General features: G+C 46.2%; 1 protein-coding gene across 2 annotated transcripts in view; it reads right to left on the bottom strand.

Annotated features, from left to right (window-relative positions):
• Positions 1-24,192, bottom strand: part of LOC148036471 (hyperosmolality-gated Ca2+ permeable channel 2.3-like) — a 187,602-nt gene that overhangs the window by 140,446 nt on the left and 22,964 nt on the right. For both annotated transcript variants that reach the window (XM_087678458.1, XM_087678457.1), the window contains exon 2: positions 7,113-7,259. In XM_087678458.1, coding sequence (XP_087534584.1) covers positions 7,113-7,259 — 147 coding nt within the window. The remainder of the gene's footprint in view (positions 1-7,112; positions 7,260-24,192) is intronic.

The following is a 24,192-nucleotide window of genomic DNA, read 5'->3' as shown; positions in this document are numbered from 1 at the left end:
TTCCTTGCCAATGCTTCACATCATGGTGGCTTCTATGACAAAGAAGAATGGATAGGTCTCCTCTAACATGACCATGCATGTCTACCTCCCTGGGATAGCTTGGTGCTACGGAAAGTGGTGTTCTTCCTTTGTCCACTCTATAGCGACTTTGATTCTCCTCCAACAAATTCCATGGTTGGAGGAGACAATCTTTTCCTATACTAGTGAAGTGGCACTCCTCACATGTTCTCGAGCCAAAGAGGGATAGTGACAAAGTGGTGGTTAGGCGTGTTGCGTGTTGATAATTGACACATTATTGTTAGAGTGAAGCAATGCGGAAGCGAATGACCATGACAAAGAGTGAACAAAGAGAAAAGAGAGAGAGATATAGAGACAGTGAAATGCAGAAAATCTGCAGTGAAGAATGTTGTATAAGGATGCATTATTATACACTTGCAGAAAAAATATCTACGTATATCTCCACCTCGAGGACCTCGATCTTCGTCAGCCCCGAGAGCAATCTCCACAGTCAGCAGGCTGAAATCTGTTAGAGACAATGTGTCAAGACTGCTGGAACTCAGCCTTTTAACGGCTGAAAATACCCTCAAAATGCCCTGAAATAATGAGGTCGGCTGCATTAAATGCAGCCGACTGCAGTCAGACTGTCCGACTGCTGCCACGTGGCACCCTGCCACATGGCACTGTTGATGTGGCCACAAGAAATGACTCTCAACACCCCCTCTCAGATTTTGGACAAGGCAGTAGACGGAGGGATCTGGAATGTCGGTGAAGTAAAGCCTGGGGAAGTGCCTTCGCAAACAAATCGGCAAGATTGTCTTCGGTCTTACAGTATTCCACATCGATGGTCTCATCCAAAAGCTTCTCCTTGATGAAGTGATACTGGATCTCGATGTGCTTCGTCCGGGCATGGAATACAAGATTCTGTGCCAAGGCAATGCAACTCTCATTGTCACATCACAAGATAGAAGGATGAATCTGGGGGCGTCCAAGCTCATCCAACAATCGCCAAAGCCACATAGTCTCACATGTGGTAGAAGACGCAGCGCAATACTCTGCCTCAATCGAAGATAGGGCTACCATGGGCTGCTTCTTGCTACTCCAAGAGATAGCACCAGCACCCAACGTAAAACAATAACTTGTAGTAGACCGCCTTTGATCCACATCGCCAACCCAATCTAAATCACTCCAACCTGCAAGAACAAGATTAGAAGCACCTGTACCCGCTAGATAGAAAATCCCGAGGTCGGAGGTCCCCCTCAAAAACCGAAGTATCCTCTGAGCAGCCTGTTAATGCACCTGCTAAGGTGCACTCATGAACCCAACCAAAAGACCTACAGCAAAACATAGATCAACCCGTGTGTTGAGGAGCCAAATCAATGATCCAATCAGCTAATGGTAGCGGGTAGCATCCGCCAAAGGAGAATCTGCATATGAAGTGGCCTTCCAATTCAGATCCATAGGAGTAGAAATGGACCGGCAATCCTCCGTCTCAAAAGTCACCAAGAGCTCCTGTACATATCTCTCCTGAGAGATGAAAATCCCTCTCTGAGATTGATAAATCTTGTGGCCCAAAAAGAAATGGAGAAGTTCTAAATCCGTCATCTCGAACTTCTGATGTAAGGCTGCCTTCATCTCATCGACTTGCTGGGCATGATCACCTGTAACAATCAAGTCATCAACATACAAAACAAACAACACACGACCACCCTCGGAAGTGTGCACATAAAGCTACAGATCGGCCCTAGAGCGCCGATATCCCAACTTGGCCTGGAGAAACAAATCAATCTTCTCGTTCCAAGCACACGAAGCCTACTTCAGGCCATACAAGGCCTTCTTCAACTTAAAAACCTACCCATCTGAGAAACCAAAGCCATGAGGCTGCTCAACATAGATCTCCTCCTTCAAATCACCATTCAAGAAGGCCAACTTCACATCCAACTGAAAAACAGGCCATCTCCTATGACCAACCAAGGCAAGAATAGCTTGAATAGTCACCATGCGAGCAGTAGGGGCAAAAGTATCATGGAAATCAACATCTGGGCACTGTGCAAAACCTTTAGCAACAAGGCAAGCCTTGTGCTTGTCCAAAAAGCCATCACTATGGTACTTGGTCTTGAAGACCCATTTGATACCAATCACCTTCTTATGAGAGAGACAAGGCACAAGGGACCAAGTGCCATTCCGCTCAATAGCCTCCAACTGCTTTCTGCCAATGATCACAAAACTGTAAAGCCTGCTTCATTGACGTAGACTCTCTTATCCTGCAAAACACGGGACATCAAACAGTAGTTAGAGTAAACAAGCTTCATAGTATGTATCTAGTGCCGCCGTGACCTCCGTGGTCCATCTTGCAATTGCCACTCCTCAGGGACCCCCGCAATCCCTGAATCTCGGAGCATGTCATAGGCCCAACGAGAAGGAGGCCGAATCTCACCTCGGCACTCTCCATCTGTTGAAGTTTCGAGAAGGTCCACCATCAACAGAGGACCAGGCGATGAATCCAGTGGCTGGGTAGTAGGCTCCTCATCCCAAGAAGAGTCCTCAAGAGACACTGGCTCGAGAGGAACAGGCGCTAGGGCCCAGCTATCAGCAGGATCTCCAAGTATAGGGTGATCATCACAAAAGAAGACCGCAACTTGTAGACTCCATTCTCCTCATAACTTGAAGAAAGAACCGCTCGCGATCCTCGATCAAGAATCCGAAAAGAATCCACATCAAATTTGACCAAGATGCTGAGGGCACAAATCTTGTGCACCGAGAGAAGATGATATCCCAAAGCCGGCACATAAAGTACCTCAAATGCATGGGTACCACCACGCTCATCTAGAATAAGATGCATGTTGCCCCATCCCTGAATAGGAATAGACGAACTATCTCTAATAAGAATCTAAACCATGAGGAGGCCGCAAATGAGTAACACCTGCTGAAGAAGGAGTCATGTGCCTAGAGGCACCATTGTCAACAATCCACTCCCAAGTAAATGGGGCGGTCAACGGAGAATCAGAAGCCAGGATAGTCGAATCCTCAACCACCTCCAAATGGAGGAAAGCAACGGATGAGGGAGCAGCCACCGCTCCGGAATCCTTTGAAGATTTCTCCTTCTCCTTGTCGGGGCAATCCTTCTTTCAGTGACCTGTTTTGCCACAAATGTGACAAGTAGACTCCTTGTCTTTGTCCTTCTTAGATTTGTCTTCCTTCTTCTTTTGGTCCTTCTCTTTCTTCTAAGAGGATTGATCAACCAAAGCTTCAGATTTCAAAGCATTGGTGCCTTTCAGTTGCTCCTCTTGGTCCAAGACCATAGGAACCAACTCTTCCCACCGAAGAGTCTCAGACTGCCCTGAAGCGATCAAGACTAAATAAAAACCACTGAAGCAAGGCGGTAACTATGAAAGGAGAGTTATCGCCATGTCTTCAGAAGTAATCACCTTCCCTGCGTTTTGAACTTGCATCTGAAGCTACCTTAGCTTGTTTATATGCTCCCGCATGGATGATGACTTGTTGATACTCATAGTCCTCATTTGTCATTTGCACTTTCAAAGACACACGCTTCATCACGGTCATCCGATTATACATCTGATCCAACTCCAGCCATATCTCCCTAGCCACCATCAAATGCACTATATGAGAGATAATAGCTGTAGTACATGAGAGAAATAAAAACAAACGAATGTGTGCATTGAGTTTATTCCAATGTGCCTAAGCCTTTGCCAACTCCACCTTCTCACTGGAAGAGAGTCTAGACTCATCTCGCGAAGAAGGACGATTGATAGCCTCTATAACAAGCTCCGCCAAATCATAGGACTCCAATATGGCAAGCATCATAACCCACCAAATGCGGTAGTTCTCACCATCAAGCTTTTGATCTGAAGGAAGAGCCGGTAGGACAGGCACCTTCCGGCCCATGATCACCTAAAACTCTGTCTCGGCCTCAGAAGACATCTTCACCTACAATGCCTACACAAAACACAAAAAGTAGTCCACCTCTAACTGTGTAAATACAGCCTACTCGGGCTGAGGTTCGCTCGTTCCGTTCCTTCTTCACCCACCGGAGGCGATAAAAAGGTAAAATCTGCACTTGAAGGCCAAAAACGCAGCCTTCTTCCTTCTCTAACAGCAAAAACAGCAACAGCTTCAGCAAATCTTCCCTTTTCTCGCGTGCCCATGCTCGCCTCAACCTTGTTTTGATGTGCAGCCCACCTACTCGCACTTGAACGCTGAAAACACAGCCTTGTGTCATGCTGAAAACTCCTCTTCAGATAGATCCACCCTAGGTCAGTCTTTCAATGCTTTGATACCATGTCAAAGTGAAGCAATGCGGAAGCGAATGACTATGACAAAGAATGAACAGAGAGAGAAGAGAGAGAGAGATAGAGACAGTGGAATGCAGAAAATCTGTAGTGAAGAATGTGTATAAGGATGCAGAATTATACACAGGTGCAAAGAAAATATCTGCATATATCTCCACCTCGAGGATCTCAATCTCCGTCAGCCCCGAGAGCAATCTCCGCAGTTAGCATGCTGAAATATGTCAGAGACAATGCGTCAAGACTGCTGGAAACTCAGCCTTTTGAAGGCTGAAAACAATACCCTCAAAATACCCTAAAATAATCAGGTTGGCTGCATCGGCAGCTGCCACGTGGCACTGCTGACATGGCCACAGGAAATGACTCTCAACAATTATATGACGCGGTTGCTAATCATTTTCTATGGGATGGTTATGAAACCCTGAAGTTGGTGTGACTCTAGGTCCATAGGTTTTGTGAAGATAATGGACTTGCTTGTGTGTTGTACCTAGATGGGGAGACACTTTGGTAGATGGCTAAAGGAGGGGAATCCATGGTACAAATTGAGCTTCTACAAGGCTATACATGACACACTTAGAGATTATGATGTTGCTTCTTTCTATGGTCATGGATAGCTATGCTTGGCATCGACGTGATGCTTCTTCCCAAGCGCACCCAACATAGTCAATAATGCTAGGGTAGCAGATGGTGCATCTGATGGAATAGCCATGAATGCTATGATGCTGAGATTTCTTGGTGATTGCTATTGTTTGGCCAATGGACATGATGAACATGCCAAGGGTCTTATAGGATGGTTGATTACAAGCACTATATCATTGTATATTTCATTGCTATGAGTACGCATGATCTAAGAGAGGGTGTTAGGATCCAGGTGAGCAAGATCAAAGTGATACCAGTACCATCCCTGCATTGGATGACATGGGGCATATTATCACCTTTCCTTGCTAGCTTCTAGAGGAAATTGGAGAACAATTTTAGACCTAGTAAGATTTCACTCCTATTGTTACTAGCATACAGGAGTTCAGCAATTGGTACATGGCTTGCTTATGGCAGAGATGACCCCATAACGACTGATTTAAAAGATGAGAACATGCATGGAGCCAAAGGAGACGCTAAACCATTGCATTGGGATTGCCCAGGGCTCAAGAGCTGTGGAGGAGAGCCCTTAGATTGGTCTTCCATGGCACTACAGACTAATGATTGTAGCATGAGGGACAGTATCTTGGGTCACAGATAGAGGTGCAGCTTGTGGATATGAGGATGTACAAGAATGTAATGATTACCTTGTCTAGGGGCAACTTGTGAGCAGGGCTGTTATGCAAGATTTTTCAGTGTGTGTGCTCATGGACATAATCATAGATGGGAGCTCATAGGCTATAGCTAGCATTATTGCTTGGTATATATGGACTGCTGGATGTATCTACTATAGAGACTCTCTCTAGAATCTAGATGGAGATTGTATGTACTCTCTGTAGGTGGGAGAGGATACAGGGCAGCAGCTTGGACACTATGAGGAGGAGGAGAGATGTTGTTCTAAGGACATAGGATTTTGGAACTTTCTTTCATTATCAGCCACATATGGTCTAGCACTACATACCTCTTGATTGGTTATTTATTCAATTCTTGTATAATAGACTTCTGCTTCATAGTACTTTTTTTAGTTTTGGAAGTGCCTTACAGGGCTGTTTGTATACTGTATTTTACCTTGTCATACATTGTCTTGAGGGGATTTATTAATAGAATTTCCTTTTCTCATTAAAAAAAGGCTTGGCTGACAATCCTGGTCATCATGCATTCTATTCGCATGGAACGTCGTCCATTTGGATTTACAGCCATAGTTTACCCCACCATTGTATAGATCAGCATGCTAATACTCGTCGTTAGCATATGAATAAACCACTGAAGTGGCAGAAACCAAATCTTGGCAAAATCTGGAAAATAAATTAGCATTTAAATAAAGAACATGCCTTTGGAGATAAAAGAAAAATTGCATAGAAGGCCATTTATTTGGAGAGGAGTGCTTCCAATTTGATAAAAACTGACTGAGAGCTTCATTGCCTAGCCTTACTGTCTTTGATGCTCATACCCTATGGAGACGATATCACACCTACATTGGTATTGCCCAGCCAGTAGGGTTCTTTTGGATAGAATATCAAGTCAGTAACATGCTACTATTCCTTCCGACAGGTTTGGGAAACATGTTTGGTGGTTTGGCAAATTCCTTTCCAGATTATTAAAGTACTCTAGGTTGTTGAATCACATCCTTGGGCACTCAGAACAGTACAAAAGAACGGAATCACACACTTGTTGGAGTTTGATGCCTAGAGTTTCTTTATACACTCATTGCAACAAATCCCTGTGTGTTAGCTGCTATGTTAGTGATATGCAAATTTCTAACGTGGCTGTGTTTTACCACTGTAACTGACAATTTTCTTCAGATAATACTTGCTTTGAGAACTAGTACCTTTGCATGCTTATGAATTAATGCATAGTGGTTTCACCAAAAGAAAAGATGCTTAGAATAAGTCTCAAGCGTTTGAATCACAAGAAGAAAGTTTCTAACCCAAATGGACAATAGTGACTCGGTAATAATAGAAAGCATCATGTGTTTACTCATCAGACAGCATGAATAAGGAACCAGATGCAAACTAAAGGCACAATTCCAAACATAAAGATTAGAAGCATAATATTGATAAGGATTCACACTTCAGAGCTTACTGATTATGCAACATCAAGACTACACTGAGGTACATCTAGAAACCAAAGATATACTGTCTGCATGAACAAGATCAACAAGAACCGTTATACCTGTCTGATCCACTTGGCACGTTTGAGATTGTAAATTTGTCTAATGTATCATTTCCTATGTTGTTAATGTCGATTTGTCCCTCAATATAATTCACAGGTAGCAAGACAAAAAGTCCAAGCAATGTACAAATCCCGAAAAAGCGAAAGCTGTATGCAAACATCCAGTTAAGTTATTAGACATAACATTGAAATGGGAATCCATGAATGAGAATGTTTCATCATCATATGTGATATCAAAAAGGCAGTTGCCTTCCTTCTCAGATAATTGAAAATTTGTGCAGTTTGGACTAGCAAGAAGCCAATAGCCCTGAGTAAGAATAATTTCTATTAAAAACAAAATAAGACACAAGCTCCTTGGGCTCTATACCTTCAATCTGTAACCTGGTAAGTAACTGAGTCACGAATGGAAAAGCATCTGACTTTGACCCAAAACAGATCAAGAAGGATTGTCCTTATCAAAGATCAAGAAGGATTGTCCTTCTCAAAGATCTACTGTCTCCTAGACTGCTTGACTGTCACTCTAGACTTGATCGATACATCCTAGCAGTACAACTTTCACCAGTAATATTGCTTGTCTAGTACAATAAGTGGTAGACTTAAGGTTGGACAGATATAGCAGTTTGTAAACATTGTAAAGCATCTGCATTTGTTTTGACTCCTGAATCTTCTCCTTTTGCCTCATGGGCCTTCTTGTACAACATGGGATTTGTCTGAATGGCACTAACTGCCTGTTTTTGCAAGTGAATGGCAGGTCATCACAACACAACAAGAAAAGTGCTTGTATAATTTTTAATAAATTTGCATAATCAATTAGTTATTGAATTTATTTCCTTTGTGATTGATAGATATCCAGAAAAATACATTAGAGCTGGCTATTGATGAGTGGTCACAAGTTATGGTGGGCCCACATAGTGGGTTAAAAGAAAGATGGTACAGACTTCCACCTATACGACCCAATTGGGCTCCTATGACCAGGACTCAAGCATATTGTGTGCCAAATTCGCACACAAAAAAGAACTAATGCCTTGGAATGTGGGCTAGATCTACCAAAACAGACAATTACAATCAACAAGACGGCATGATCATGAAAAGTTTGTACAATGTGCATATATAGGCTGAAAGTTTAGTATGCACATAAATTTGATAGAAAAACCACGCAAGGATTCTAGTATTATTTTTATAAAGTACCCCAAAAGAGCTTTCACACAATGCCCAGCAATATCACTTTATACCAAGGTAAAGCAAAAACCTCTACATGATCTCCACGAATCTGAGTCGCCTTCTTGATGTGAATCACTCCAACCTGTTTATGACTCCCATACATGATGTGTGTCATGGTACCCTACAAGTTCTGCAAAACCTACAAGTGGCTCGCCAATAGGGTTGAAGGTACCTATTTATTAAAGAACTTGACATGACAACTAAGTAAGAAAATCCAATCTCAAATGAATCAGTTGAATCGATGACACACAAGACACGACACAAGCCATACCCATAGCAAAGGAAATATAAAGGGAATGGACATCAAACTTAAACTCCTAGCCATAGAGCCAAACAAGTTCACCCTCGAGCTTGGGAGCTAAAGACATTGGATCACGACCACATTCCAAGAGTTGGCCTCCCGTACCACCAATCCACATCATCCCAATGAATGGACATGTCAACCTACAAGCCAAGAATCTAAAAGTGGTGACCACACAATGGTATGCATAATGGGGTCTTGAGTCTCACACACACACACACACACACACACACACACACACACACACACACACGCACACGTGTGATTCAACGGCCCAAGTGTCTCTAGTACATTCGCACTAGGTCACCTTATGATCACGACCAATGCTATTAGCACCTCTAAGGATGTAGCCCATGGACACATCGGCCTACGGCCATACAACCTTGGTTCCTATAAATAGGACTCGATTGCCCTAACCCTAAAGTGCCATGCATTCAAACTAGGTCACTTTATGTCCACATTGATCAATACTAGTAGTACCCATGTAGATGTCCAGGGACATAAGACCAAGTCCATGGGGGACGAAATAGGCCTACAAGCAATTTTCCAACCAGTCTCTCATGCCTAGTAACATCACACTCTGATCATACTCAGACAACTTGGATCCTCGGTCCATGGGGCACAAAATAGGCCTACAAGCTATCAAGCCACAAGCTATCAACAGCTCAACCACATATCTCTCTTGTAAGATGAAAAAGCCCTTAAGCAACTAAATACCTCAACCCCCAAGAAATAAGGAGATATGCCAAGATGTGCCGTCTCAAAATCCTTGCTCAGCATCTACCTTATGTGCACTATGTGCCCACATTAGCTCCCTATAATGATCAAGTCATCAACATTACAAGGAGCTAATGGCTATTCCTAGTGAACCCTCTAGTTATGTTCTAGTGTCATAGCCAACATTTGGTCAGGGGTATGAGGTTCCAAGGCCTCCTCCGTCAACATCTTGTGGAAACCCTCCTGCTAGTTCTACCTACCCATCCTTTTCTCCTTTCTAAACCCCTATCCTTATTACTTGACACCTCAATGTTCTATCAGCCTACATTTTGTTAATCTATCATCTCCTAGTTGTGAGCTCTATCAAAGTCTAACAGAGACATAGGAGCTCTAATTGTCTCAGCCCCTTTTGTTTGCATGCATTTCTTTTTCATTGAGTTTCGGGAGTGTTCACAATATTAGAGGTCAGTTTCCAACCTCTGCATTTCTTTTTCAATGGCTGGAGGACATATTCATATTGGTGAAGTGGCAATTTCACATTGCAGGCTGCAATCAACATTTTCCTTATAGCAGTGATCTTGGTGGCAGCATTCATTCATAGTTTTCTACTGAGGATTGCCTCAGCACACTCCAACTTCAGCCTCTCTCTGTTTCTAGTGCTGCCATTGATCATCAGCTTGATCTAGTGCCCTTGTTGATGCCTTGGGCTGCATGCAAGGACTGATCAGTCCATCATTGTATGCAGCTTTCCATTCAGATTCAGTGCACAATTATCACTTCATTATCTTCTCTCTTTGCAGTCTTTCCCTTCCCTTCTCTCTCCTTGTTCATGTTTCTCTTCCCTTGTGCACTCTCACATGGTATCAGCAAAGTGAGGACTCAGAGACTTTACGAAGAGAATATCACACCTAGTCGCTGTCTGGAGCAGAATTGTCCTGGAGAATGTGACCTTGCTGATTTGTTTGGGGCTTTTGCAAAGTGTACAGGACACCTACAACTTCTTTTTGCAAGGCATGACTAATTTTTCTCTTATTCCGGCTGCTTGGCACCAGAATGCATATTTTTTGAGTGTGTTTGCAGGTCTACAAGAGTTAGGGAGTACCACCAGTTCAATGGTTTTGATGACTTAGACAAGGAGACTGTCTATTCTTCAAAAGACAGATGCTCATAGCTGTCAGGTTGTCGCAATGAGCGCAATGATGATAGAAGAGCAAAGGCATCTCACTCTGACAGGTCTCAAAGATCAGAGCGGCAGTCTTCCCCTTCCACTTCTCTACATGTTTCTCATAGGGCACGTACATCTGGCCCTTATATAGCTCTTACAGCACCCTGTGTATAGGTGCCAGTTCTTCCTCACAAAAAGAAGATCGACTAGATGGGTTGAACTACTCCCTTTGATCTTGCAAAGTGGAGTGCATTCTTAACAGCTTTGATCTATCTTTTGTTACTACTCCTATTCCTCAACCAATGAAGGATCCCAAGATTGGTTGTACAATGGACCAAGCTGCCTTATGGGATCAGCTCAACTTTTGAGCCTGATATGTTCTCTTTATGAGCCTACAAGATTCTATTCTTATCTATATATGAAGACTTTTGGCAATCGTGGAAGTATGGACAAACCTCTCTTCTCTCTACCATCAAAAGACATTTGCCCTCCGCATTACCCTACAGAAGAAACTCAAGATGCTCTCTGTTGATGATACTCTATGAAGGATCACATCAATAAGTTGGAGGATATGTGGGATGAGCTTGCATCCCTTGGTTAGACTATCTCATTGGATGACATGGCAATGATTCTCCTTACCTAGTTGCCATCTCCGAAGTACAATGTTTTCTGCACCAACTTGCTTACCTCCAAGGTTCATGAGATACTCTCCTTTGGTGGGAAAAGCTAGCTTCGCTTTTATTAGAGCACGACAAGAGACTCAAGGAGATAGGAGCTAGTGGATCCGCCTCCATGAGGGCTTTACCACAGGTGCAAGAGGGGGGAACAAGAAGGTTAATAACAAGAAGCAGGATGATAAGAGGGATGAGAAGAAGGATGAAAAGAAGTCCAAGCCAAAGTGTCCCCATTGTGGGAAAGGCACACATTGAAAGGAGAAATGTTGGCAGAAGTACGCCCATTTGAGCCTAAGGAAGATTCGAAGGATTTAGAGGCAGCCCCCACTACTAAGTCTATCTTTGCTCATTTGTTTGAGGTTAAAGATACACCACTTGCTTCTTCCACTAAGAAGAAGCCATGGCTTGTGGATAGTGGGCCTCTTCACATATGACCTACCGACACAATTGGCTTCAGTACATGCATACCAAAGGGGGTTTTGTCACCATTGGTGACAACTCTTCCATTCCAATTCAAGGAGTTGGGACTGGTTCCCTATTACCAAATCATTTGGATTCTTCACACAATGTTCTTTATGTACCAGATTTGGGTCTTAACCTTCTGTCCATGATTTTGTCACACTGAAGCATTGCGGAAGCGAATGACCAAGACAAAGAGTGAACAAAGAGAGAAAAGAGAGAGAGAAAGAGAGAGAGAGAGAGAGAGAGAGAGAGTCGAGATCGCGATGTCGTCGCCTGAGCGCCCCGCCCTACCGCTGACCTCCGGGTCCTGGTCGCAGTCGTCGCCCGTCTGTCCTGCGTGTCGGGGTCCCTACTGTCGCCGTCAGACTTCGGCGCCGTCGCCTGTCAGCCCTGCGTCGTGGTCACTGCTATCGCCGTCAGACCTGAGCATCGTGCTCCTCAGCGTCGTGGCCCTTGCAGCTGCCCGTTGGTCCTGCCATTCGTGCTCCTAAACCTGCACCGTTAGGGTTGCGCCCTGTCATACGCATCATCTACACTCCCTATGGACAGGCCACAGCTAAGGCAGACAGGTAACAAACAGGTACATAGCACTTAGGGCAGTGTGCAGCAGCGTGGAGAAGCCAAGCAGTGTTCACACTACACATGTGACTGTGGACAGGATCACCTCAGACAGTGTTCAACAATCAGAGAGAGAGAGAGAGAGAGCTGTTGAAGTGGTGATACAACATGGCTGGTCTGGACATGGACTTTATTGACCAAACGGTGGTAGCCCTTGGTTCGGATTCTGAAACAGAGGAGCCAGAGAATATGGTTCCTTGCACAGAGGAAATGCGACCTGCTCCTGACTTTCAGCCTGCGGGCAAACGCACAAAGCATACCTCGGAAGATACAATGGATCATCTCGATCCTCAGGGACGTTCTTATGCTCAGGTTGCTTCTGATTCTGTGAATTCTCAGGATGTTGACTGGGAGCATTTGTTGGAGTTTGCCAACACTCTGCTTGGAGATTATGTTCAACATAATCATGAAGCGTTTTCTGACTCTGAAATTGAAGATGTTCTCGAAGCTAATGTGGATCCTAAAAATGTTTTGCGCTCATTCTTGGTGTTTTATGAACGTGATATTATACTCTTCTTCACTAGTAGGATCCCAGTGCTTTCCTATATTCGCCAGTGGCTGCAAAGTCTATTACAAGGGGAGTGTGTTGAACAGATTTTTGTTGGGCCCCGTGGCTTTTATGAGGTGTTGTTGAAATCTAAGAAGCATCGTGCCGATCTGTTGTCTAAACTGCCACCGTTCTTTGATCGCCGTTTGGTCCATGTTGTGCCATGGCGCCCAATGGCAGACTTTTAGCGCTCGCTTCAACATGAATGCCCGGTGTGGGTTGAAGTGGAAAATTGTCCGGTTGTTTATTGGCCACTGTTAAAGGATGCTATGGCTGTTGTGGGCACTATTTTGGTTCCCCCAAGCCTAAGGGCCACGAATCGTAACCGTTTGTGTATGTTATGGGACACTGCTCAGAAAAGGCCTGCTTGGTTAAGTCTTAATTGCTCTGGCATGCATCTTTTGCGCTTTTGTTTGAAATGGGGTAACTTTGCAGGGCATTGTTTTTCTGTGGAAAATTGGGGCATTTTATGGCCAAATGTCCAGTGAAGCAACCGGCTTCAGATGCTGAGCATGTTTTGCCTCCCATGGAAGATATGGTGCTTGATGCGCCATCGCAGGATGCGACCCAGCCACCTAAAGTTTTGGATAAAGGCAAACAACATGTTTCGGGTTTGGATTCCCATGACAATGACTGGGTGGATGTACATGCAAAAAAAGATAAAAGGTTTGATGCTGGCATGGTGGATACTATGCCTAATGCTTCACAAGATTCCTTGCATACTTATACGCGCAGGAAAGACATGTTGTCTTCAGAGCACACTACTCATGCTAGGGTTTCTTCGGCTCCTCGCAATCAGCCTACTAGAAAAGTATATACGGATGGTCCGAAGGGCCCACCTGCTAAGTTGGCTTTTGATGCTAGAGGTAATGTGATTACCCCATGGGATCGTCGTTATCCCCGTTCCATCCCCAAGACAGTGGATACACCATCTACCTTGAAATCTGGCCGTCAAAACTCTTTTGCCGTGTTAGCTGATTTTCTGGATGAGGGAGTTATTGACATTCTAGCAAAAAAGGTTAAATCGAGGCAAGCCTTGCCTCCTTCCTGATTTTCTTTTTGAATACACATGAAGATAGCCACGTGGAATGTGTGAGGCATTTGTTCTCGCAATAAGCAACATGCCATGTGGAGTTTATTGCTTGAGAATCAGTGGGATGTATTGTGTGCTATTGAGCACAAGAGTCACGGTGAAGCAGAAAAAGTTGTGGATTGCCATGGGTTTTGCTTGTTTTATGCAGGGACACATGCCATACATTATTCTGGTGTGCTTATGATTATCCATGAGAAATATCAGCTGGTTCTTATTAAAAATGATGTACATGGTCGTTTTGTGGTGATTGAAGTTTTATTTGAAGGAGTGATCTTATGGTTACTTGGCATCTATGCTCCAAATGACCCTTTATCCCGCCGGGATCTTTGGAATACTTTGCAGACCTCCTTGTCACTTGGCAGATGGGGCTTTTTTAGGGGGGATTTTAATATGTGTGTTGATCCTTCGCAATCCACATCAAAACATTCGGTGATGAACGCTCCGGAAAGCCGTGTATGGAATGTGTTTGCTCTTGCCGTACTTGAGCAAGATCTCTGGTCATGGCTACACTCTTCTTCTACAGGGTTTACTTTTCATTCGGCGAAGTATACAACTACATGGTCGTGGTTGGACCGCATATACATCATGCAGGATGATGCTTTTCTTCCTGAGATGCTGGAAATAAAAGTGTTGCAGCAATATGCCTTGTCGGACCATTTTCCTCTACAGCTTGAGATACTTGTTCAATCCATTGCACCTTTTAAGCAATTTCTGGATAGGCTCCCTTTGCGTTTCAACTAGTCTTATTTGAAGCATTCAATCTTTCAGGGTTATATGCAGCAATTGATTGATAGGTTTTTATTGGACTTCTCCTCTCAGAGCAATACTTCTTTTGAATGATTGCTCTCTAATGTGCAGCGGGTTGTTCGGCAGTATGGGATCCATCATGCCTCTCTTTATCGGCGGCGTCGACAAGCAGCGGAGGAATTATTGGCTTTGGTTCGTTCTCTACTAGTGGAGACTCCAGATGATGTATTTCTGCTGCCATTGGCTTTGCGTTTGGCTGATCTTATTAAATAGTTTCAGTTGAAATCTTATCAGCAGGCCAAATTGCAAAATTTGACTGAGAATTTGCAAGACAATGCTTGTCAAACTCATAAGTTCTTTCGAGCTCTCCATGCATCGCCTGCTCGAGAGAATATGACTAGACTCCAGGATACAGAAGGTCAAATGGTCATTGATCCTCAGACTATTGTGAATATGTGCAGGAATTATTTTCTAGACCTTCATGGTTCTACTCCTTCACCTTCGGACCAAATTACTCATGCCCGCTCAGTTTTCTATGATTTGGTCCGCCATCAGGTTCCACATGACATGCAAACTACTTTGGAGACAGATATTTGTGAGGCGGAGGTTATGGATATTTTGTTACACTTGCCCAAGGATAAAAGTCCTGGTTGGGATGGTCTCACCAATGAATTCTTTGAGGCTTTTGCTATCCAACTGGTGAAACCATTGGCGGCTATGTTTCAGCAGGTTTGGGAAACGGGGTTCATGCCTTCCTCATGGAAAGAAGGACTTATTAAACTGCTTCCAAAAGTTCCGTCACCGTCTATGCTGAAACATTGGCGACCAATTTCTTTGATGGGTTCTATGTATAAAATCCTTTTCAAAGTAATGGCGAATCGGCTCCATAAGCATCTTCCTACCATTGTGCATCCTCTTCAATATGGTTTCATTAAGGGCCGAAACATTCTGCATAATGTCTTAAATGTGCAAATGGCTATTGACTATGCAAGGCACTCTAATCGGGAGGTGGTATTGATTCAATTGGACCTAGAAAAGGCTTTTGATTATCTCAACTAGTCTTTCATTGCAGAACTTATGTCTACTATGGACTTTGGTACTCGGATGTCTCGTTTGATCTACACCATTAGTGTTGAGGCTTCTTTGCGAGTTATGCTGAATGGTGGTGTTACCGAGTCATTTGTCCTTGCACGCTCTGTGAGACAGGGTTTCCCTTTGAGTCCTCTCTTTTTTGCTCTTGCGACTCATCCGGTTCTTTCGATGTTATCTCATATGGCAGCTTCTACTAAGTTGGCGGGATTGTCTCTTCCTTTTGGTCAGCACTTCATTAGTCAATCCTTGGCTGATGATAGCTTTATGATTTTGTGTGCGGACAAGGATAATCTTCGCAAAGCATTGGATATTTGGACTCTTTTTTGTCATGCTTCTGGCCTTCGTATCAATGCTTTGAAATCAGCCATTCTCAGTTGCACGGAGTCAGATTTACAGTCATTGGACTGGCAAGGAATGGTTGTTCCCCGTGGTTCCATTGTCAGGCACCTTGGGTACCCGTTGGGTGTTGATGTTCGGCCGAAGCAACTACTTCGGTGGATTTCACAGAAACTCGCAGCTAAGTTTTTGTATTGGAAGTCGCAGGCTTGGCCCTTCCATGTTCGCCTCAAAGTGGCTCAGACAATTATGTTGCCAATGCTCACATATTTCTTGCCACTGCTGCCTTGGACTACTACTACATTGAATGCTTTGACTCAGTACATTCGTTTCATGTTATGGAAGGACTCCTTGCATGCAGGCATTTCATGGATTTCTTGGTCGCATGCATGTACCCCCAAACGCACGGGTGGTAGGGCTATTTTGGATGCCGAAACTCATATGTTGGCACTCCGTTGGTCTCTTTTTCGTGCCATGTGCTTGGATCATCACCCTTGGTCTTTATAGCTCGTTATTTTCTTGAGGATCACAGACTTGTGCATGGTAATACCCAAATTCAGAGCTCCTGGTGGCATGTTCTTAATGCAGAATCGCGGTTTTCTAGTCCATCATCCCTGCTTGCTCATTTGGTATGTTCCTGGAAATTGGTTCTCCATAAGGCTCAGTGGCATCCAGCGGAGGACCGCTTAGCTACTAACTCTTTCCAACTGGAACTGTTGGCAGCCTCGTGATTACTTTCTTGGGAAGGTAAACATGAGCTCAGACCAAAATTTAACCGCATGGCACGTTTGGACTTGACTTCAGTTGCAGATGCCACCCTTGCCAGCCGCAATGTGTTGATATCGTTTCGTACAGACAGGAGGCTTTTCAGGATCCCTCGTGGATACCGTGATTTATGGGGTCAGCTTTTGATGGTGCTCCAAAGCAAACCACCCTTTCCTGCCCTTGCTTTGGATCGTCCTTGGCAGGACTGGGACCTTGCAGGCCGGCTAAATTTGGAAAAGGCCTCAACTACCCGGGTGTATCATCTTCTGATTAAAGATCATCAATGGCTGCTTACTAAAGCTAATAATGTATGGGGTTTGCGTAAATCTCAGTCATGGTGGAAGGTAACTGTGATGGAGGGCTGGTTGAACAAGACACATTTCAAATGCAAGGTCTTTCTTTGGAGGGTGATGATTGGTGATCTTCCTCTTGCTTCAGCCCTTTCCAAGCGTCGAATCTCCAACGGCAATTGTTTCTTTTGAACCACCAGTGTGGAATCGGCCCGCCATCGATCTATTTCTTGCCCTCTTGCTAAGAAAATCTGGTCACTCTTGTCGGCAGTTTGGCGAGCAGTGGTTGGCTTCTCGTTAAGCCCTTTTGACTGGGTTTTTGCGCGGCCCAAATACCCCACACCGGCTCAGTCGCATATGAAGATCTTGTTTCACTTTCTTAGATACTGGGGCTGTTGGCACAATTGGACCATTCGGAATGCTTTTCTTTTTTATTCAGCCTATAATGTTCAGAGACATGTTGCTAGGCTTAAAGGCCTTTTGCATTGGCAAATAGATCTCCTTCGGCACTCTGACTTACTCCCTTGGTAGGACTTACTTCCCTAGCATATGGCAATTTCCTCTATGTCTTTGCCATGACTTTTTGTAACTCTTTTGTCGTTTACTACTTTAGAGAGAGAGAGAGTTTACACATGATGGTTTAGAGCCATCGTGTATCTTGTAATCATGTAAACTTGTACCTTTTTTTTGTAATTAATACAATCACCTTTTGCGAAAAAAAAAGAGAGAGAAAGAGACGGTAAAGAGAGAGAGAGAGAGAGAGAGAGAGAGCGATGGCCGTCCACAAGAGAGAGAACTGAAGTGTGTCACATCCAGGTCATCACATCCAGTTCGTCAGCACCCAGGTTGTTCACAAGCCTGTGCAGTTTTGCCTGGGGCAAAACTGCCCCTGTGTAAACAGCCTTCACACTGCTAGTCAGGTACAGACATGTTGTGCGAGCGGCGGGATCTTCAGTGCAGACCCTATGCGCCCTTCTGCGGGCAGTCAGGCATACATTTTGTCAAGTATACAACTCCTGCTTCAGTTCAACACACACCTATGCAAGTTCTTGCAGGGTATAAACACAGACAATTACGGGCCCCTAGACTTACAGGCATAGACCTGCAGTGATATGGTCCTGCAGTCAAAAGGCCTCCATACAAGAATTTGCAAGGACAAAGGAACCTGATTGCAAGGACAGGTCACAACAAGTGAGACTTGCAGGCAACTCACAGGCAGCAGGCAGAGACAGAGAGAGAGAGAGAGAGAGAGAGAGAGAGATGGCGGCCACACAGCGAGAGCGAGAGCGTGAGCGAGCAAGGGAAAGAGGCCTCGTGTTCCCTGCCTGTGGACGTGCCCAGCGGGCGTCTGTTCCTACTCGCCCGCTGCCTGAGCCCCTTCGTCAGTCTTCTGCCCGAGAGAGAGAGAGAGAGAGAGGCCTGCGGATGATGGAGCCCCCGTCCCCGTCGCCTGAGCGCCCGTCGCTGGCCTGTGCCCCCGTCGTCCGTGCCCTCGTCGCCTGAGCCTCTCGGCCCCCGTCGCCTGGGCCCCCGTCGTTCTGGTCTGTGTCCCCGTCCGCCGTGCCTTCGTCGCTTGAGCTCCTCAGCCCGCGTCGCCTGGGCCCCCGTCGTCCGTCAGAGGCTCCGTCGACTGCACCTCCATCGCCTGAGCTCCCGCCCTCGGCCCGCGTTCCGTCAGTTGCTGTCGACAGCTGCTCGTCTGAGACCACGGCTGTTCTGTCCGCCCCCTGCCCTACGCCTGCTGCCCGCGGGTGCCTGCCCTCTGCATCTTGCGGTGCCGTGACAGGGAAAGGAAACCCTAATCTGGCAGCGCGTGACAGCAACCCTAATCGCCTCCGAGATCTGATCTGCTCTTGTACAGAGAGAGAGAGTGAGAGAGGGAGAGAGAGAGAGAAGAGAGAGAGAGAGAGCGAGCCCTCCGGGACTTGCACAGAGCGAAAAAGAGAGAGAGTGAGGGAGCGAGCGAAAGCGAGAAGACAGCAGTATGGCTGGCCTGGATATGGATTTTCTCGACCGGACGGTGGCAGCCCTTGGCCCTGATTCCGATACAGAGGAGCCGGACGATATGGTGCCATGCACGGAGGAGCCGCCTCCGGGTTCTGAATTGCCGCCTGCAGGCAAACGCTCCAAGCACACTTCAGACGAGCCAGTGGGTCCTCAGGACCGTTCCTATGCGCAGGTTGCCTCTGAGCCTGTGGATTCGCAGGAAATTGACTGGGAACATCTGCTGGACTTTGCCAATACTCTGCTTGGCGATTATGTCCAGCATAACAATGATACTTTCTCTGCTGCGGCTGCGGATGATGTGCTGGAAGCCACGGTGGACCCAAAATCAGTCTTGCGGTCCTTCTCGGTATTCTACGACCGTGCAGTTATACTTTTTTTCACCGGCAGGATCCCAGTGCTCTCACATATTCGCCAATGGATGCACCATTTACTGCAAGGGGAATGTGTTGAGGAGATATTCCTTGGACCTCGCGGTTTTTATGAGGTGCTGTTGAAATCGGAATCGCATCGAGCTGAGCTCCTGTCCAAGTTGCCACTATTCTTTGATCGCCGCTTAGTCCATGTGGTACCATGGCGCCCTATGGCTGACTTCCAGCGTCTGCTTCAACGAGAATGCCCGGTGTGGGTGGAAGTGGAAAACTGTCCAGCGGTATACTGGCCATTATTGAAGGACGCGATGGCGGTTGTGGGCACAGTGTTGGTTCCCCCGAGCCTCAGGGCCATGAACCGCAACCGTTTATGCATGCTATGGGATACGGCCAGGAAAAGGCCTGCGTGGCTTCGCCTCAATTGTTCAGGCATGCATCCTTTGCATTTTCGCCTGAAATGGGGCAATTTTGCCGGCCACTGCTTTTCATGTGGTAAACTAGGGCATTTTGTGGCCGAATGCCCGGAACGGCAACCGTCTTCTGAGGAGGCGCAGGTTGTGCAGCCCAAGGATGACATGGTGCTCGATGCCCCGGCACAGGAGACCCTTCAGCCACCTACTGTCATGGATAAAGGCAAACAACAGGTCCGGGGTTTGGATTCTCCTAACACTGACTGGATTGAGGCACGACAAAAAAAAGGTAAACAGTTGGACGCAGGCCTGGCTGATGCTGGGCCTAATGCTTCTCTGGATTCTGTGCGCACGTACACGCGCAGGAAAGACATGGTCACCCCACAGCAGGATGCGCGTACTATGGCCCCGTCCGCCCCCCATTATCCGTCTTCAAGGAAAGGCTATTCAGCAGGCCCCAAGGGCCCACCTGCTAAGCTGGCATTTGATGCAAAAGGTAATGTGATTACACCTTGGGATAGGCGTTATCCCCGCCCTACTCCCAAGGCAGTGGATTTCCCTTCTACCTCTAAAGCAGGTCGCCCGAATTCGTTTGCAGTATTGGCTGGTTTTCTGGATGAGGGTGTCCTGGATGCCCTCGCGGAAAAGGTGCAATCGAGGCAACAGGCGCCTCGTTCCTGACTTCCTTTTTTGAAAATATATGAAGATTGCCACGTGGAATGTGCGAGGCATTTGCTCTCGCCATAAGCAACATACCATGTGGTCTGTCTTGCATGAGAACCAGTGGGATGTATTGTGCGCAGTGGAGCACAAAAGTCATGGTGAGGCAGGAAAAGTTGTGGATTGCCATGGATTCCGTCTGTTTTATGCAGGGAGACCTGCTAAGCACTACTCGGGCGTGCTGATGATTGTCCATGAGAAATACCAGCCTGTTCTTGTTAAAAACGATGTGCACGGCCGATTTCTGGTGATTGAAGTCTTATTTGAAGGAGAAATTTTCTGGTTGCTGGGGCTCTATGCTCCGAATGATCCCGCATCCTGACGGGATCTATGGTCGACTTTGCAGGGCTCCATGGCACTTGGTCGCAGGGGATTTTTGATGGGAGATTTCAATATGTGTATTGACTCTTCTCAGTCCACCTCAGGGCATTCGGTTATGGATACGCCAGAAAGCCGGGTGTGGAACTCCTTTGCTTTGCACGTACTTAAGCAAGATCTTTGGTCGTGGCTTCACCCTTCTGTTTCAGGTTTCACTTTTCATTCTGCACAATATGCGACCACCTGGTCGCGACTGGACAAAATGTATATCATGCAGGGGGATGATTTTCTTCCCGAGATGCTGGAGATGAAGGTCTTGCAGCAGTATGCGTTGTCAGATCATTTCCCCCTCCAGCTTAAGATGCGGGCTCAACCCATTGCACCTTTTAGGCAATTGCTGAATAAGCTTCCTTTACGCTTCAATTCCTCTTATTTGAAGCATCCAATTTTTCAGGGTTATATGCAGCAATTGATTGAGAGGTTCTTATTGGACTTCGCCTCTGAGGGCTTGGCTTCGTTCGCACACCTGCTCTCTAATGTGCAGCGGGTTGCTCGGCAGTATGGGATTCATAATGCCTCTCTTTGTCGCCGTCGTCGACATGCAGCAGAGGACTTATTGGCCTTGGTCCGTTCCTTGCTCCTGAGCTCCCCAGATGATGATTTTCTACTGTCCCTGGAGAGGCATTTGGCCCATCTTATTCAAGTATTTAGCTTGAAATCTTATCAGCAAGCCAAGCTGCAAAACTTGACTGACACATTGCAAGATAGTGCCTGCCAGTCTCATAAGTTCTTTCGCGCCTTGCATGCTTCTCCGGCCCGCGAAAATATGATGCGACCCCAGGATTCGGAAGGTCGTATGGTCACTGATCCACAGACCATTATCGATATGTGCAGAAATTATTTTATGGATCTTTTTGGTTCCTCTTCCTTGCCGTCCAGCCAGGTTATGCATGCCCGCTCGGTCTTCTACCATCTGGTCCACCAGCAGGTCCCATTTGATATGCAAGCCACTTTGGAGGCGGATATTTGCGAAGAGGAGGTTATGGATGTCTTGTTGCACCTGCCTAAGGATAAAAGTCCTGGTTGGGATGGTCTCACTAATGAATTTTTTGAGCACTCGGCCACGCAGTTGGTAAAGCCTTTGGTGGTCATGTTTCAGCAGGTTTGGGAAACAGGGGTCATGCCTTCTTCATGAAAAGAAGGCCTTATCAAACTGATTCCCAAGGTCCCTTCGCCGTCAAAGCTGCAACACTGGAGACCAATTTCGTTGATGGGCGCGATGTATAAAATCTTTTCCAAAGTACTGGCAAATAGGCTTCACAAGCACCTTCCAGCTATTGTACACCCTCTCCAGTATGGGTTCAATAAGGGCCGCAATATTTTGCATAATATCTTAAATGTGCAAATGGCTATTGACTATGCACGGCACTCCAATCAGCAAGTGGTCTTGATTCAATTGGACCTGGAAAAGGCGTTTGATTGTGTGGACTGGTCTTTCCTTGCCGATCTTATGTCTGCTATGGGCTTTGGTATCCGGATGTCTCGATTGATTTACACCATCAGTACTGAGGCTTCTTCAAGAGTTATGCTTAATGGTGGGGTTACAGAGCCATTTGTCCTTGCACGCTCGGTCAGACAGGGTTGCCCTTTGAGCCCTCTCTTCTTTGCCCTCGCGACTCACCCGGTCCTTTCAATGCTATCCTCCATGGCGGCTTCTGCCCAGCTGGCAGGGTTATCTCTTCCTTTGGGGCAGCACTTCATTAGCCAATCTTTGGCTCACGACTCCTTTATGATTTTGCAGGCAGACAGGGACAACATTCGCAAGGCATTAGATGTTTGGACGCTCTTTGGTCAAGCCTCTGGTCTTCGCATCAATGCCTTTAAGTCGGCCATTCTCAGTTGCACGGAGCCGGATTTACAGTCGTTAGGCTGGCAGGGCCAGGTGGTTTCCCGTGGCTCCATTGTCAGGCATCTTGGATACCCATTGGGGGTGGATGTACGGCCAAAGGACCTGTTGGAGTGGATTTCACAAAAACTGGCCGCGAAGTTTATGTATTGGAAGTCGCAAGCCTGGCCGTTCCATGTCCGCCTCAAAGTGGCTCAGACAATTATGCTACCAATGCTGACGTATTTCCTGCCATTACTGCCATGGACGCCCACTACTTTGAAGGCTCTCACCCATCCCATTCGTTTTATGCTATGGAAGAAAGATTCACTACAGGCAGGCATTTCTTGGATTTCATGGTCACATGCATGTACCCCTAAGCGCATGGGTGGTGGAGCTATTTTGGATACAGAAACTCATATGCTGGCTCTTCGTTGGTCTCTTTTTCGTGCCATGTGTGCGGATCATCACCCGTGGACCATCATAGCCCGTTATTTTCTTGAGGATAGCGGCCTCCGCCAGGGCAATACACGGCTTCGGGCCTCATGGTGGCATGTCCTTAATGCTGACTCTCGATTTTCCAGTCCCTCTTCCTTTTTGTTACAACACTTGGTCGGATCTTGGAAAGTGGTGCTCCAAAAGACCCGTTGGCATCCAGTAGGGGATCGCTTGCAGACTAATTCTTTCCAGCTGGAATTGTTGGCAGTATCCAGATTACTTTCATGGGAAGATAAACATCAGCTCAGACCAAGATTTAATCGCATGGCCCGTTTGGGTGTGACTTCGATTGCGGATGCTACCCTTGCTACTCGCAATGTCCTCGCATCGTTTCGGACCGCTAGGAGACTTTTCAGGATCCCGCGCGGATACCGTGATTTATGGGAGAAGCTTTCGTCGGAACTTCAGGGTAGGCAACCCTTTCCTGCCCTGACTATGGATCGCCCTTGGCAGGATTGGGACCTTGCAGGCCGGTTGACTCTGGAAAAGGCCTCTACTAATCAGGTGTATCATCTTCTTATTAAAGATCACCAATGGCTGGGTGAGAAAGCTAATACTGTTTGGGGCCTGCGGAAATCCTTGTCATGGTGGCAGGCAACACTGATGGAGGGGTGGCAGAATAGGGCACCTTTCAAATGCAAGGTCTTCCTGTGGCGGGTAATGATTGGTGGTCTTCCTCTTGCCTCGGCCCTTTCCAAGCGTCGAATCTCGAATGGCAATTGTTTCTTTTGTACCACTACGGAGGAATCGGCCAGACATCGTTTTCTTTCTTGCCCGCTCGCCAAGAATATCTGGTCTCTCTTGTCCCAAATCTGGCGCACAGTGGTGGGGCCCTCACTGACTCCT

The sequence above is a fragment of the Lygodium microphyllum genome, chromosome 5 (genome assembly GCF_053477565.2).
Source record: "Lygodium microphyllum isolate KBCC chromosome 5, Lygodium_microphyllum_v1.1.10, whole genome shotgun sequence".
In the NCBI taxonomy this organism is placed as follows: Eukaryota; Viridiplantae; Streptophyta; class Polypodiopsida; order Schizaeales; family Lygodiaceae; genus Lygodium; species Lygodium microphyllum.
Note: the sequence above shows the minus strand (reverse complement) of the source record. Positions and strands in the feature narration are given on the sequence as shown.